A 13,448-nucleotide genomic window follows, 5' to 3' on the forward strand; every position below is an offset into this window, starting at 1 on the left:
ACAGCCCGCCCACTGTGCAGAGTAAGAGGACGTCGGTGCCTCCTGGAATCACTAAGCCTTGGTTAGAGCGAGATGGCCTTGGGAGTCCCGCATGGGGCCTGTGATTTCCGGAGCCACCGGTCCTGCCAGAGCCCAGGGACAGGGGACAGGAGACCCTCTAGGTGCGCCCTGTGGCTCCAGAGGAAGGCGGACAGCCCGCACACCTGCACTCGTCTTTATTTTTGTAACACAGAGAGTGGGGTGGAAGGGGCAGGGCCAGCACGGCCCCCTGCACCGCTCGGCCCGGGTTTGTTTTGAAAAGGCGGAACCTTGGGCCCCGCTCAAGGGAGCCCCAAGGCCGTCGTCAGTCTCCCCGCGCCGAGCGCTGGAAAGAAAAAGCTCCGTCCGTCCTCCACGGGGAGATGGGGCTTCACAGGCGCCTGGAACAGACTCTTCCAGGCCAGCTGGCACGGGCACGGGGCTGCGCGGGCCCGAAACGCTGAGGGACAACGAGCCAGCTGCAGAGCCACTGGCTCCGAAAACAAAAAAGGGACTTCGCCTAAAGAGCAGGGGCAAAAATGATGCAGGGGCGGGGGTCGTCCCCCAACACCTGCCTCTCCGCTTCTTTCCCGACAGGCCTGAGCTCTGGACCAGGGGAACGCGCCGGCGGGGCGGGGCGACGCGGCGGCCGTCCCCAGCGGGGCTCACTGCTTGCCCGCCTGTCTGCCCGGCTTCTTCTCCGGCTGGCCCCTGCCTGTGCCGGGGATCCCGCCTCGGCCCCGGCCGCCAAACACGCCTGCGGGACACAGAGACACGGCTGCTGCAGAGCTAGGTGGCCTGGGACCGCACCCTGGCACCCTGGGTCGCTGGGCCGGCTCCCCTCAGCCTCCTCCACCCAGGGGGGGCGCCCGACCTGACAGGCACGTCCTGCGGGTCCCGTCACTACAAGGGGCTAATCCAGGGGACAGGGTTGGGGACAACAGAGGCCGACACTGAACTACCTGGGGACTTGGGGCAGGATTCAGAAAGGACAAAGAGCTTCCAGGACTGCAGAGGTGGGACGGGGATGGGACAGGTGGGGGCAGAGACCAGGGCAGCCATCGAGGCTGGGGGCTAGGGCGGGCTGCGGACCCGGCCCCCCATGCTCAGCACTGCCTGTGGGTGTCTGTGTGTCCAGCCCCGGGGATGGCCCGAGGCCACCAGGACAAGAGGACCAAGATCCCTAATGACATTTTAGACGGCGAGGGGCCGTGGGGGTCTGTCGCTCCCCACCCAGGGAGGTCCTGCACAGGGACTCCTGACTCGGCTGTGCCCAGGCTACACTCGCCAGGCAAAGGTAGTGGCACAGGGTTCGTCTCCCACACCCTGTGTGCCGGGCACCCCTCATGCCACCCCCACCAGACCTCTCCCTGTCCCTGGGGAGGGGCGTGCGCTGCATCTCGGCCCCCAGCGCTGGAGGCCACATGCAGGAGGCGGTCTCTGGGACCCTGCGCCCAGGCAGACCTTACAGCTGGGCCTCCAGTACTAGGAAAGGCGAGGCCGGCCGTGGGGAGAGGAGCCCGGGTCCTTCCGAGGGGAACTGCGGCCCGGGGAGAGGGACTGGCGCCCACGGGGGCTGGAGTCACCGTCTCCTCTGGACACCCCAACCCCGTGAAGGCGGGGTCGGGGTTCTTGTCACCCGGGGCCGCCAGACCCGTGGGGATAGAGGCCAATGCCAGCCGGGCGGCCTGACCTCAGTCCCCTCCGGGGCCAGCTCTGCCTCGGGGGCTGCACCCGGGGCTCCCGAGAGGCTCTGGCTGCTGCCGCGGCCCTGGGGGCTCGCTGCAGAGCAGTGAGAAGACCACTGTTCCCCTGCTCTCTGCGCGGGGCGGGGCCGGCCTGCTCTCCCCACCGCGGGGGCGCCCAGGGCCAGACCCTCAGGCCGGCTCGGGACAGCGATGAGGGCCCGGGACGGGCCTGGGAGCCCAGACACCCTGCTCACCCCCAGACCCCAAAAGCTCCTTGCCTGGGGTGGCACCCCAGTCCCTCCGCTCAGGGCCGGCTCCTGTGGCCCCCCCCCAGCACCCGGGCCCAGCCAGGTGCGCCACCCGAGGGCAGGCCGGGCGCTGCCCACAGCCGGGAGGAACAAAGCCGGGTCCTTCTGAGGACAGAGCTGGGGCGGGAGGGGAGGTGCGGGCTGCAGATGGCCCCGGGGCGTAACTAATTGAATTTCATGCCGGATTTATCATTTCTGGTGGGGGGGAGGGGGGAACAAACGTCTGTGAAAACAAAGTGTGACCCTGCCTGGCACAAAGGGGTCCCTGGGCGGGGGCATCGCCAGACCCTCTCTGCAGGGAGGACACCCAGTCGAGGGGAGGGGACTCCTTGTGCCCGGAAGGAGGCGAGGGGGTGTGGGGGCTCAGCCCAGGCCGGGGAGCAGGGACGGGGCGCGGGGCCTACCTCGCCCGGCGCCGCCCATGCCGCGGCCTTTCTGCTGCTTCTGGTGCTGCAGGCCGCCGCGGCCGCGCCCCTTGGCCACCACCTCCTCCTTGACCATGTCGATGATCTCGTCGGGGATGCGCAGGTACTTGATGGTGCTGCCGCGGATGTAGCACTCGGGCATCCGCCAGAACTTGTCCCCGTCCTGCGGCGGGAGGGGCGCGGGGGCCCATCACTCGCTGTCCGGCCCGGAGAGCTGGGCGCAGGCGGCCGGGCGGCGCCGGTCCCCACCCTGCCTGCGTCGTCGTGTCGCCCCCAGACACGGCGAGGCCTCGGGGCTGGGACGCGGCGGCGGAGGGGCCCTCTCCGGGCAGACCTGCCCAGCCCAGGTACCACCGTCCACGGCAGGAGGTGCGGCGGAGGCGGGGCCGGGGGAGACGGGCCCTCTGCCCACAGGCCTGGCTCACCAGCCGCTGAGTGTGGCTCTCTCCAAAGCCCAGAGGAAGGAAGGTGCCCCAGCAACCCAGCTCCGCCTCCCTTCTAGAACCTTCTCCATGTGCCCTGACTCCTCCTGACGGGGCCTGAGCGGGGGCCCAGGGACACGGCGGCGGGCACACCGAGGACCCAGTGTGGCAGGTGCAGAGGTGCGAGTGGGGGGCCTGGGGCCTGCCAGGGGCCCGCCCAACGGTGCTGGTTCCCGGGGGAGCTGGCTGAGGCTGGGGAGAGGAAGGGCGTGCGAAGCCGCAGCCTCGCCCCGCCACGCCCGCCCTGAGGCTTCCAGGAACTCGGCCCTACTGCCCGCCCTAGCATCGGGCAGGAGCCCACTGCCGCCTCTCTCAGAGCAGAAGACCAGCCGCACCCCTGCCCAGGCTCTGGGACAACCCTCTCCTCCCCCAACGCCCCTAGACACCAGATCATGGCACCCCCACTGCGTCTTCGCCCCGCTGGGGAGGCGAGGACGCTGAGCCATGGCAAACCCCTCCTCAAGGTGGCAACCCCCCCCAGTCCCCGCCTGTGCCAGACACAGCACCCCAGAGCCCCCTCCCGCTGCGGCCCCACCCCGGGGGGAGGTACGGGCCACACACCCGGGACGTGCAGATCACCTCCCGCAGGTTAATGTTCATCCAGTTGTCGCAGCTCACCAGGTGCCCGTTGTACGTCTCCCCGTTTTTGAGCTCCACCAGCTGGGGAAAGAAACAGAACAGAGGTCGGCTGTGGCCTCAGGGCGGGCCCTGGCCCCGGGAGACGGGCCACCGCTGCAGGGCCGCTCCGCCTGTGGCACCAAGGCCCGGGAAACGGCCCCTCTGTACCCTCTGCGTCGCCAGGCTTCCTACGGTGGTGCCACTCCTTGCGCAGTTAAACGAAAGCATGACACACACACAGGCATGACCGACACCAGGGTGCTGGTGGCCGCCCAGGGCGGGCGGCTGGGGCCGGAAGGCACGCCTGGTCTGCTCCGGCAGGTGCCCCTTCAACGCCAGCCGCTGGGGCTCTGAGGTCTGGAGCGCTGTTTCTCGCGGCGACGGTCGCTCGCCTATCGTGACGTGTTCCGAGGAAAGAGGTAGCTACCGTGTTTCCCCGAAAACAAGGCAGGGTCTTATATGCATTTTTCCTCAAGAAGACACCCCAGGGCTTGTTTTCAGGGGATGCGTCATTTTCCCCTCGAAGCCTCAGCTCGCAGCACGCACGGGACGGCCGGGACCCCACGGGGGAAGCCAGCCTTGGTGGTGGGGCCGCCCACACCTTTCCGGTCACCTCTGGGACGGCAGCTGTCACGACGGGGCAGACGAGAAGGGCTGCTCGTGTTCTTTCCCGCTACGAGACGACACGCACGGGGCGACAACACGCACGGGTCATGCAGACGTGCTGCGCGGCCACGCCCGTCACTAGGGCTGACTTTCAGGGTGGGGCTGCCGCGGCGCACGCGCTCAGACATCCTGCCGGGGATTATTGTATGGGTAGGGCTTATTTTGGGGGAAACACAGCAGTGCACCGTTCTGTAGACATGCCGTTGTTAGGAAAAGGTTATGGTTTTATGTATTTATTTTTGAGACGAGGTCTCTGTTTGTCCCCCAGGCTACGGTGCAGTGGCGTGATCACAGCTCACGGCTGTGACCTCAGACTCCTGGGCTCAGGCGATCCTCCCGCCTCAGCCCCCTAAGGTGCTGGGGTTATGGGCAGGAACCACTGCACTTGGCCAAGGCCAAGATCTTAAAAAGAGCCAACGCAGGCATCGCCCGGAGAGGAGTGAAGATGCACGTGCACGCAAAAGCGCACGCACGAGGCACAAGTGTTGGCGGCGGCGCTATGTGCAACAGCCGAAAAGCTGAAACAGCCCAAATGCCCATCAGCCGGTGAGTGGATGAACACAGCGTGGCATCGACCCGCAGCGGCACGGGGCGACAGTCGGCCACCAATGAAGCGCCCACACAGGCTTTAACGCGGCCGGAGCTCAGAGCACGCCAGGCGAGGGGGCGCACGCAGCCCGTGACGTTGGAGGCCACGCTCTCACGCAGCGTCTAGAGCAGGAAATCCCGAAGGGACGCGAGGCAGATCTGTGGCGGCTGGGGCGGGGACTAGGGAGTGACTGCCGGAGGGGTCTCCTTTCTGGGGTGACCGAAGTGTTGTGGGACTAGACAGAGGTGGTGGTGGCAGGACACTGTGACCGCACTAAATGCCGCTGAGTTTGAAATGGCTCAGTTCTAGGGTACGTGTATTAGTTTTAGCCAGAAAGGGAGAAGTTTAAAAGAACAAAGAAACAGACTGCACTGACGGATGTGCACAGAGACCACACCGTATCGTCAAGGATAAAAAGTGGTGGCCGGGCGTCGTGGCCCACTTCTAGTCCCAGCAACTCCGGGAGGCCGAGGAGGGAAGATCGCTTGAGCCCAGGAGTTCGAGACCAGCCTGAGCAAGAGCGAGACCCAGTCTCTAGTAACAATAGAAAGAAATTAATTGGCCAACTAATACATATAGAAAAAATTAGCCGGGCGTGGTGGCGCATGCCTGTCGTCCCAGCTACTCAGGAGGCTGAGGCAGGAGGATAGCTTGAGCCCAGGACTCTGAGGTTGCTGTGAGCGAGGCGGACGCCACGGCACTCTGGCCCCAGCAACAGAGTGAGACTCTGTCTCAAAGGAAGAAAGAAAGAAAAAAAAAAAAAAAAAAAAAAAAGGAGTGAAGTTGATCCAGTGGTACAGTGGTTGCGAACGACGCAGACCCCTCAGGGTTAAGAGAGACGCCGCCGCACCCGCAGGCGAGCTGAAAGCTGAAGGCCCGGCCGTGCGCACACCAGGGAACGGGGCTGCAGCGAAGCTGAACGCAGGGGTCTGCACTCTCCACCTCGTCTAGGGTCTGCGACTTTTAATGAGCAGTCATCGCTTTTACAAGCGGCAGAAACGACACAGGACGTGCTGACAGAGGAGAACGGGCTGCTGCGTTTGGTGGGCGGGCAGGAGGCGGGCAGGAGGCCCTCCGCCCAGGCTGTCCCTGGCCCCGTGCTGAGGCGGCCCGCTCCAAGACACGAGCCGTCCCGGACTGGCGCGTACTCACCATGGGGTGGTTCTGAGCCGTCTTCAGCAGGGACAAGGGAAGCTGGAAGGCAAACAGAGCCACGTGACTTGTCTGACCAGCGCTGGGGAGCTCCGGCCCCTGGGTGGGGCTGGGGCCGTCGCATGGTCTTGGGGGTGCAGGAGCACCCTCTGGGGGTGCAGAAAGAAGAGTGACTCAGGTGGCAGGGCCTGGGTCCAGGGCCCGCCTTCCCACCCGTTCTACTCTTTGCACGAGGAAGGTCCGGCATCCAGGGGCCCCAAGGATGCGGAAGTGCCTGGCCCAGGAGGCTCTGCCCCGCCCTGTCCTGGCCACTTTGGAATTCCAGGCGGCCCCAGAAGCCTTTGCAGGGGAGTGCTGCCCCCGTCACCCCCGTCCCCGGGCGGCTGCCTCTGCAGGGCGTGTGAACTGGAAGGCCTCTCCCTAGGAGGCGGGAAGTGGCCCTGGACCACCAGGGGCTGCCTCCCCCATGGCAGGAAGGGACCCCACATGCCACAGGCTCTTCCTGAGCAGGGCTGCCCCAGGGAGGTCGGCGCCAGCAGGAAGCCAGGCCCAAGTCCACTCCCTGCATGGCTTCCTGGAAAGGCCAGAGGAGGAGGAGGGACAGGCCGCGGCGCAGCGTGCGGAAGGGGCGGCTGCTCCCGCAGCAGCAGGAGGGCGGCGGGGCTTTCTCCTTGGGATTTTTCCTTGGGACACACCCGTGTGAGGGCCCTTGCAGCCGCCCTCAGACAGCGCCAGGGGCCCACGCCTGGGTCGCCCTCGACTGTGGAGCAGCCGTGGGTTTTCCTTCCCGCAGCCACAGCGGGAGTCCGGACACGGGTGGGAGCCGCCGGGGCCCGCCTCCCAGATGGCCGGAGAAAGGGCAGAGGTCGGGTTAGGCCTTGCGGCCGGGGATGATGGTGGACTCGCAGTCTAAATCTGTTCGTTCTGCAAGAGGACCTGCCCGGGGACACACAGCAAGGCCCTGGCAAAGCCACCCAGAGACTGTCACCTGCTGTGACAGCAGGTGACCCATCGATACACCTCCCAGCCCGGCGATGGCCTTTCTTGGGCCACCGCCTCATTCTAGCCACCAGCGAGGAGGACACAGAGCCTCCCCAGCCGCCACTGGCAGTCCCCACTCACAAAGCAGCGGAGAGAACACCCGGGACAGACAGGACCAGCTCAGCCCCGTCACAGCCCTGCCGGGGCCGGCTGCAGAGCCAGGCCGCAGAGGTTCCAGCCACACCCGTTCCTGCCACCCAACCTTCGCCCCTGCCACTGCCTGTGCCTGGGGTGCCCTTCCCCAGACCTTCCCGTCGCTGGTGGCTGCTAGAACGTCACCTCCCTTGGCCGGGCCCTCCTAATGGCCACCCTCCGCCGCATGGCTGCGTGTTTCCATTATGGGATGTGGCCGGTCTCTAATTGCTTTGTTTATTTATTACCTGTCTCCCCGGCTAGACTGGAACTCTCAAAGTGGGTGTGGACTCTGTCCAGCGCCAAGCATGGGGCCAGGCACACGAGAGGGACTTGGTAAATATTTGCTGGATAAACAAGCAAGGGGAACGCACACCCCACCCAGAGAGGCGCGCAGGGCGGGCGGAATACGGGCCCCACCCCACAGGTGAGGACAGGAGTGCCTCAGATGGGAAGAAGTGGCTTTGGGACAGGGAGCAGCTGGACTCCCAGGCCGCGGCCCTCCAGGTTGCGATGGCATGGACCCGTGACCGCGGAGTGTTCTCTCCTGCACCCTTACCCCCCCCCCGCCCCCCGCTGTGCTGGAAACTGCAGTCAGAGGAAGGAGTGGTTCCCGGAGAACTTAAAGATGCCATGAAAGCACCAAGTGAGAGGACAGGGGAGCGCCAGCCGCCCAGCCCACAGGGAGAGACGCGCTATCTGGACCTGGGAAAGTCGCAAAATATTCAGGAAAGAGAACACCTTTCTCTTGGTGTTCTTACGACACGTGGGGTCTAGTCCTCGGGTCTGGACAGACTGCGGACGAATGTGAACGGCTCCTAATTGGGGAAGCCTTCCAGGACACTCCACCCCACTGCTAACCTGGGCCACGCCTCTGGCCCTGCCCTGACCCGAAGAATTGGAAGTGTGTGCCCCGTCACAGTGTGTCCACTCCTCCAGGAAACCGCTGGAGAGGCCAGGACTTCAGGACTCTGGATGTTCAGAAGACGAGAACGGGCTGAATGAATGAGCCCACACGCTGGGAATATACTGAGGATGACAAGGACCCTGCTGCCTCCACAAGGCTTGACACGGGAGGATCGCCGGTCATCCTAGCACCCTGGGAGGCCAAGGTCGGCGGATCGCTCAAGGAGTTCGAAACCAGCCCGAGCAAGAGCAAGACCCCGTCTCTACTAAAGACAGAAAGAAAATTAATTGGCCAAGTAAAAATATATAGAAAAAATTAGCCGGGCATGGTGGCGCATGCCTGTAGTCCCAGCTACTCGGGAGGCTGAGGCAGGAGGATTGCCTGAGCCCAGGAGTTGGAGGTTGTCGTGAGCGAGGCTGACGCCAGGGCACTCTAGCGAGGGTAGCAGAGTGAGACTCTGTCTCAGAAAAAAAAAAAAAAAAAAAGCTTGACACGGAAGCGGATCCTTCCAGTCCCACCCTTCCTCACACCCCAAATCTGCTCTCATCGAATGCGGCAGAGCGGGACCGGCTCCTCTCTGAATTCCGGCACCAGCCAGCAGGATTCGGCGGAAGCCCTCAGTCATCCTCAACTATGAGAAACGCACTTGGCCACCCTCTGGAGGTCCTCCTGGTTCCAGAATCCTGTCTCACAGAGTGAGTCTAGAAGTCACTTCTCCACCAAGGGCTTTGGTGTTTTCCCTAAAAACAGAGGGCTGGGTGTTGATGGGCCAGGAGGCTCCCGGCTGAATTTCTGTGTCCCCTGTCTGTACACTGGCACCCTCCGGCCCAGATCCAGAACGTCTGTAACCATGAACGACATGGCCCTGGAGAGGCCCAGGCCTCGATTTTTCCCTCTGCGTGCTGGGAGGATGCACTTTGCCCACCCCTGGCTCTAAATGATCCCTTCCCCTGGAAGGACACGCTATGTGACCCAGGGAGAAACGACTACCCTCTCTGGGCCTGCTTTTCAGCCAGAAAACGAGACGCACATGAGAGTTTTGCTGCTAACATCCAAACACCTTGCAAGCCCTGAAATGCCCCAAAGTGGCTTAGCATCAGAACTCAGACCAGCCCCCTGCTCCCGGTCCTCCGGCTTCCCAGTCCATGAGGTTACACCAGCCCAGGTGAGCTCAGAGCCTGGCCTAAAACTCGCTCTGCTGCATTTGGCGGGCCCCCCTCGCTCTCTGGCCTCAGTTTCCCCACTCGCTATTAATGGGAAGACTAAACAAGGCAGGCGATTGTATTATGGGTGCGCGCGCGTCCCTAAACCCCAGATACAGACGTGGTAAGCGCCCCGGGAAAGCCACCTGCCCTCTCTGGCCTCAGTTTCCCCACTTGCTTTTCATGGGAAGACTAAACAAGGCAAGCAATGGTATGCTGGGTGGGCGCGCGTCCCTAAACCCCAGATACAGACGTGGTAAGCGCCCCGGGAAAGCCACCTGCCCTCTCTGGCCTCAGTTTCCCCACTTGCTTTTCATGGGAAGACTAAACAAGGCAAGCAATGGTATGATGGGTGGGGGTGCGTCCCTAAACCCCAGATACAGACGTGGTAAGCGCCCCGGAAAGCCACCTGCCCTCTCTGGCCTCAGTTTCCCCGCCTCGGGCCGGGGAGGCGGGACTCAAGGCTCGGAATGAACGTTCGCCTCGAGCCTTCCCAGCCCCCAGCGCCGACCCTGAGGGCCCCCAACAGCCGCGCCCCCTGCCTCCCGGTGAGACCCCCCACCGTGGCCCTGCCCCTCACCATCGTGCCGGCGGGGACCGGGCTCGCCGGCCACTTCCGCCGCCGCAGCTCACGCTCCCGCCTGTCGCCGCCGTGCCGCGCGCCACTAGGCTGAAAAGGAGTGACAAATGCGCGGGCCAATCAGCGCGGGACTCGAGGGACGGACAACCAATCCGCGAGGAGTAGGGCGGGACGGGGCCGTGTTCCCGCCGGAAGAACAAGGAAAAGAGCCGTAAAGTGCCGCGGCTTGTGGCGCAAAAGGAGGCGGGGCCACGTGCGCCGGGGGGGGGCATGATGCATTGTGGGTAAGGACGCATGCGCAGATGATGCCGTCGCTGGTCTCCTGGGCTCCACCCTGCGGGCAAAGCCACTTAATTCCTCGGGTTTGCAATGGAGAGACAAGAGAGAGAGAAACCGAGGCATTGTGATTATTGGGGCCTGCCTACTGTCGCCCTTCGGGCTCCTAGGCTTCTGATTCTCACTAGCGTAGCTGGTAATTTTCCAGGGCACATGTTTTTGGTTGGAATACTCACCGTGCCCCTCTGAGCCTCAGTTTGCCCCCTGCAAAACGGGGTCAACATAGGCAGAGTCTACCCTAAAAGGTCGCTTTGAGGTTGAAATGACTTAAACTGTGTGAAAGCACTCAAACCAGCGCCTGGCACATAACGAGGACGTAAGACATGGGCATGCGACTGATCTGTACTGTGCACCTACTCTGTGCCTCCTCCTGTTCACAGAAAAGAACAAAACACAAAACTCCAGCCCTCCTGGGGCTCAGAAAGACAGACAGTAAACAAAATAAATAGGCAAACGTACGTAGGCTGTCATCCCAGCACTCTGGGAGGCCGAGGCGGGAGGATTGCTCAAGCTCAGGAGTTCGAGACCAGCCTGCGCAAGAGCGAGACCCCGTCTCTACTAAAAATGGAAAGAAATTAATTGGACAACTAAAAATATATAGAAAAAACTAGCCGGGCGTGGTGGCGCATGCCTGTGGTCCCAGCTACTCGGGAGGCTGAGGCAGGAGGATCGCTTGAGCCCAGGAGTTTTGAGGTTGCCGTGAGCGAGGCTGATGTCACAGCACTCTAGCAGGGGCAACAAGAGTGAGACTCACTGTCTCAAAAAATAAATAAATAGGCAAATGTATTCGTTTCCTAAGGCTTCTGCAACAAATTCCGACAAGCTGGGTGGTTTACCAGCTTGTGGTAAACAACAGAGCTTGACTTTCTCACAGTTGGGGAGACCAGAATCTTGAACCCGCAGGATCGGCTCCCTCTGGAGGCCGTCAGGGACAGTATGTTCATTCAGTATGTGCCTGTCTTCTGGCTTTTGGCGGCTGCTGGCAGTCCTTGGCTTGTAGAGCCATCAGCCCAATTCTGCCTCTGTCTTCACGTGGCCCATCTCTTGTGTGTCTCTGTGTCTTAAATCTTCCTTTCCTTTTTCTTATAAGGACGCTTCCTTCTCTTAGTAGGCCCACCTTAAATCCAGGGTATGTCATCTCCAAATCCTTAATTACATCTGCAATGACCCTATTTCAATTAAGGTTACATTCACAGGCACCAGGAGGTTAGGATTTGGACACATCTTTTTTCTTTTTTTTTCTTTTTTTATTTTTGAGACAGAGTCTCACTGTTTCCCAGGCTAGAGTGCCATGGCATCAGCCTCGCTCACAGCAACCTCAATCTCCTGGGCTCAAGCGATTCTCCTGCCTCAGCCTCCCGAGTAGCTGGGACTACAGGCATGCGCCACCATGCCCGGCTAATTTTTTACATATATATTAGTTGGCCAATTAATTTCTTTCTATTTATAGTAGAGACGGGGTCTCACTCTTGCTCAGGCTGGTCTTGAACTCCTGACCTCGAGCGATCCCCCTGCCTCATCCTCCCAGAGTGCTGGGATGACAGGCGTGAGCCTCCGCGCCCGGCCTGGACATATCTCTTTAGAGGATGCTACTGAACCCACGACATCAAGCGTCAGCTATAATGCCTTTAAACGTAGACATTTGTTTGAATAGTTCCAGCATGACCGAGCGTGTATTTTCACACGCTTCTGAGCATGACGGCAGCCTGAATTCCTAGGAGAGGCTCAGCTGGGTGCCAATCGAGGGTTCTGTCCTCTGGCATGCCTTGACCTCCAGGCCTCTAAATAGAGGTCCTTGTCCAGTGGCTGCCCCTCTGGCAGCCTCCTGAGCCTCGGCACTGGACCGAGAGCCTTTTCACGCCAAGTCCAGGGTGGGGAATTTCCAGCTGAAAGAACTCCTATGCTTCTAGGAGCCCAATTTGGAAATCCTTGACACTCAATTTCAGAATCTAATTAAAGAATCTCCCATACCAGACCTCAGAGACCCGAGTGGAAGAGACCGGGGACGGACCCACAGGCCCGGCTGCCTCCCACCAGAGCGTCTGGGGCACGAAGGTCTTCCCCCCAGGACCTGGCGAGGCGAGAGGGGTCCGAGTGCCCAGTTCTGCTATGAAAGAGCCGAAGGGCTCGGGCACGTTCCCCGTCTCCGCCAGCCAGGGTGACCGTGCAGACCGATCAAATGGCAAACGCGGGTGGAGTGCAGAGCGCCCAGTAGCCCTGGACCAACGGTGGCCCTCCCTGAGGTTTGCAGAATGAAAGCAACACCCAGAAGGAAATAAAGGAGCAAAAGGGAATCCAGGCCGGGCGCGGTGGCTCACGCCTGTAATCCTAGCTCTTGGGAGGCCGAGGCGGGCGGATTGCTCAAGGTCAGGAGTTCAAAACCAGCCTGAGCAAGAGCGAGACCCCCTCTCTACTATAAATAGAAAGAAATTAATTGGCCAACTGATATATATATAAAAAATTAGCCGGGCATGGTGGCGCATGCCTGTAGTCCCAGCTACCTGGGAGGCTGAGGCAGAAGGATCGCTCGAGCCCAGGAGTTTGAGGTTGCTGTGAGCGAGGCTGACGCCACGGCACTCACTCTAGCCTGGGCAACAAAGCGAGACTCTGTCTCAAAAAAAAAAAAGGGAATCCAGCCATGCCCTGGGAAGCCAGTTTGCCCTGGCCCCGGGGACTGCGGATCCAGGCGGCATGGGACAGGACGTCCCCGCTGCCCCCTTCCCGTGAGGAGGCACTGCCCAGGCAGCGGGGAACTCCCCAGAGTGGACTCCAGCACCACAGGCTCGCCACGAGCCCTGCTGAATCCGAGCCCCACCGGGTGGCCCAGACACGCCAGGGAGGCCTGAGAGGCGTGCAGGACGCTGGCGGGACGCCAACGGCAATGTGCCGGCCAGGTTAGAGGGATGCCAGTGCCGGCCAGGCCTTGTTTGGCCAAGGGCAAAGGGTGCTTGAAACAAACAAAAGAAACTCGGTATAAGAGGCGTCCCAGGCCGGGCGCGGTGGCTCACGCCTGTCATCCCAGCACTCTGGGAGGCCGAGGTGTATGGATCGCTCAAGGTCAGGGATATGAGACCAGCCTGAGCAAGAGCAAGACCCCGTCTCTACTACAAATAGAAAGAAATTAGCTGGACAACTAAAAATATATAGAAAAAATTAGCCGGGCGTGGTGGCGCATGCCTGTGGTCCCAGCTACTCGGGAGGCTGAGGCAGGAGGATCGCTTGAGCCCAGGAGACTGAGGTTGCTGTGAGCGAGGCTGACGCCACGGCACTCACTCTAGCCTGGGCAACAGAATGAGTCTCCGTC

General features: G+C 61.9%; 1 protein-coding gene across 6 annotated transcripts; it reads right to left on the bottom strand.

The window, feature by feature from the left end:
• Window positions 1-200: 200 nt before the first annotated feature.
• Window positions 201-9,913, bottom strand: LSM4 (LSM4 homolog, U6 small nuclear RNA and mRNA degradation associated). 6 transcript variants are annotated; one of them, XM_012735679.3, is made up of 5 exons: window positions 9,809-9,913; window positions 5,947-5,988; window positions 3,483-3,581; window positions 2,419-2,602; window positions 201-775 (listed from the first exon to the last, which is right to left on the bottom strand). In XM_012735679.3, the coding sequence occupies exons 1-5, from the start codon at window positions 9,809-9,811 to the stop codon at window positions 684-686; spliced, it is 420 nt and encodes a 139-aa protein (XP_012591133.1). In that variant the 5' UTR covers window positions 9,812-9,913; the 3' UTR covers window positions 201-683. The 6 variants fall into 6 exon arrangements, with proteins under 6 accessions (XP_012591133.1, XP_012591137.1, XP_012591132.1 ...); XM_012735683.3 differs by lacking the exon at window positions 9,809-9,913 and adding an exon at window positions 8,673-8,773; XM_012735678.2 differs by lacking the exon at window positions 9,809-9,913 and adding an exon at window positions 7,267-7,323.
• Window positions 9,914-13,448: the final 3,535 nt, after the last annotated feature.

The sequence above is a fragment of the Microcebus murinus genome, chromosome 4, assembly GCF_040939455.1.
Source record: "Microcebus murinus isolate Inina chromosome 4, M.murinus_Inina_mat1.0, whole genome shotgun sequence".
NCBI classification, from domain to species: Eukaryota; Metazoa; Chordata; class Mammalia; order Primates; family Cheirogaleidae; genus Microcebus; species Microcebus murinus.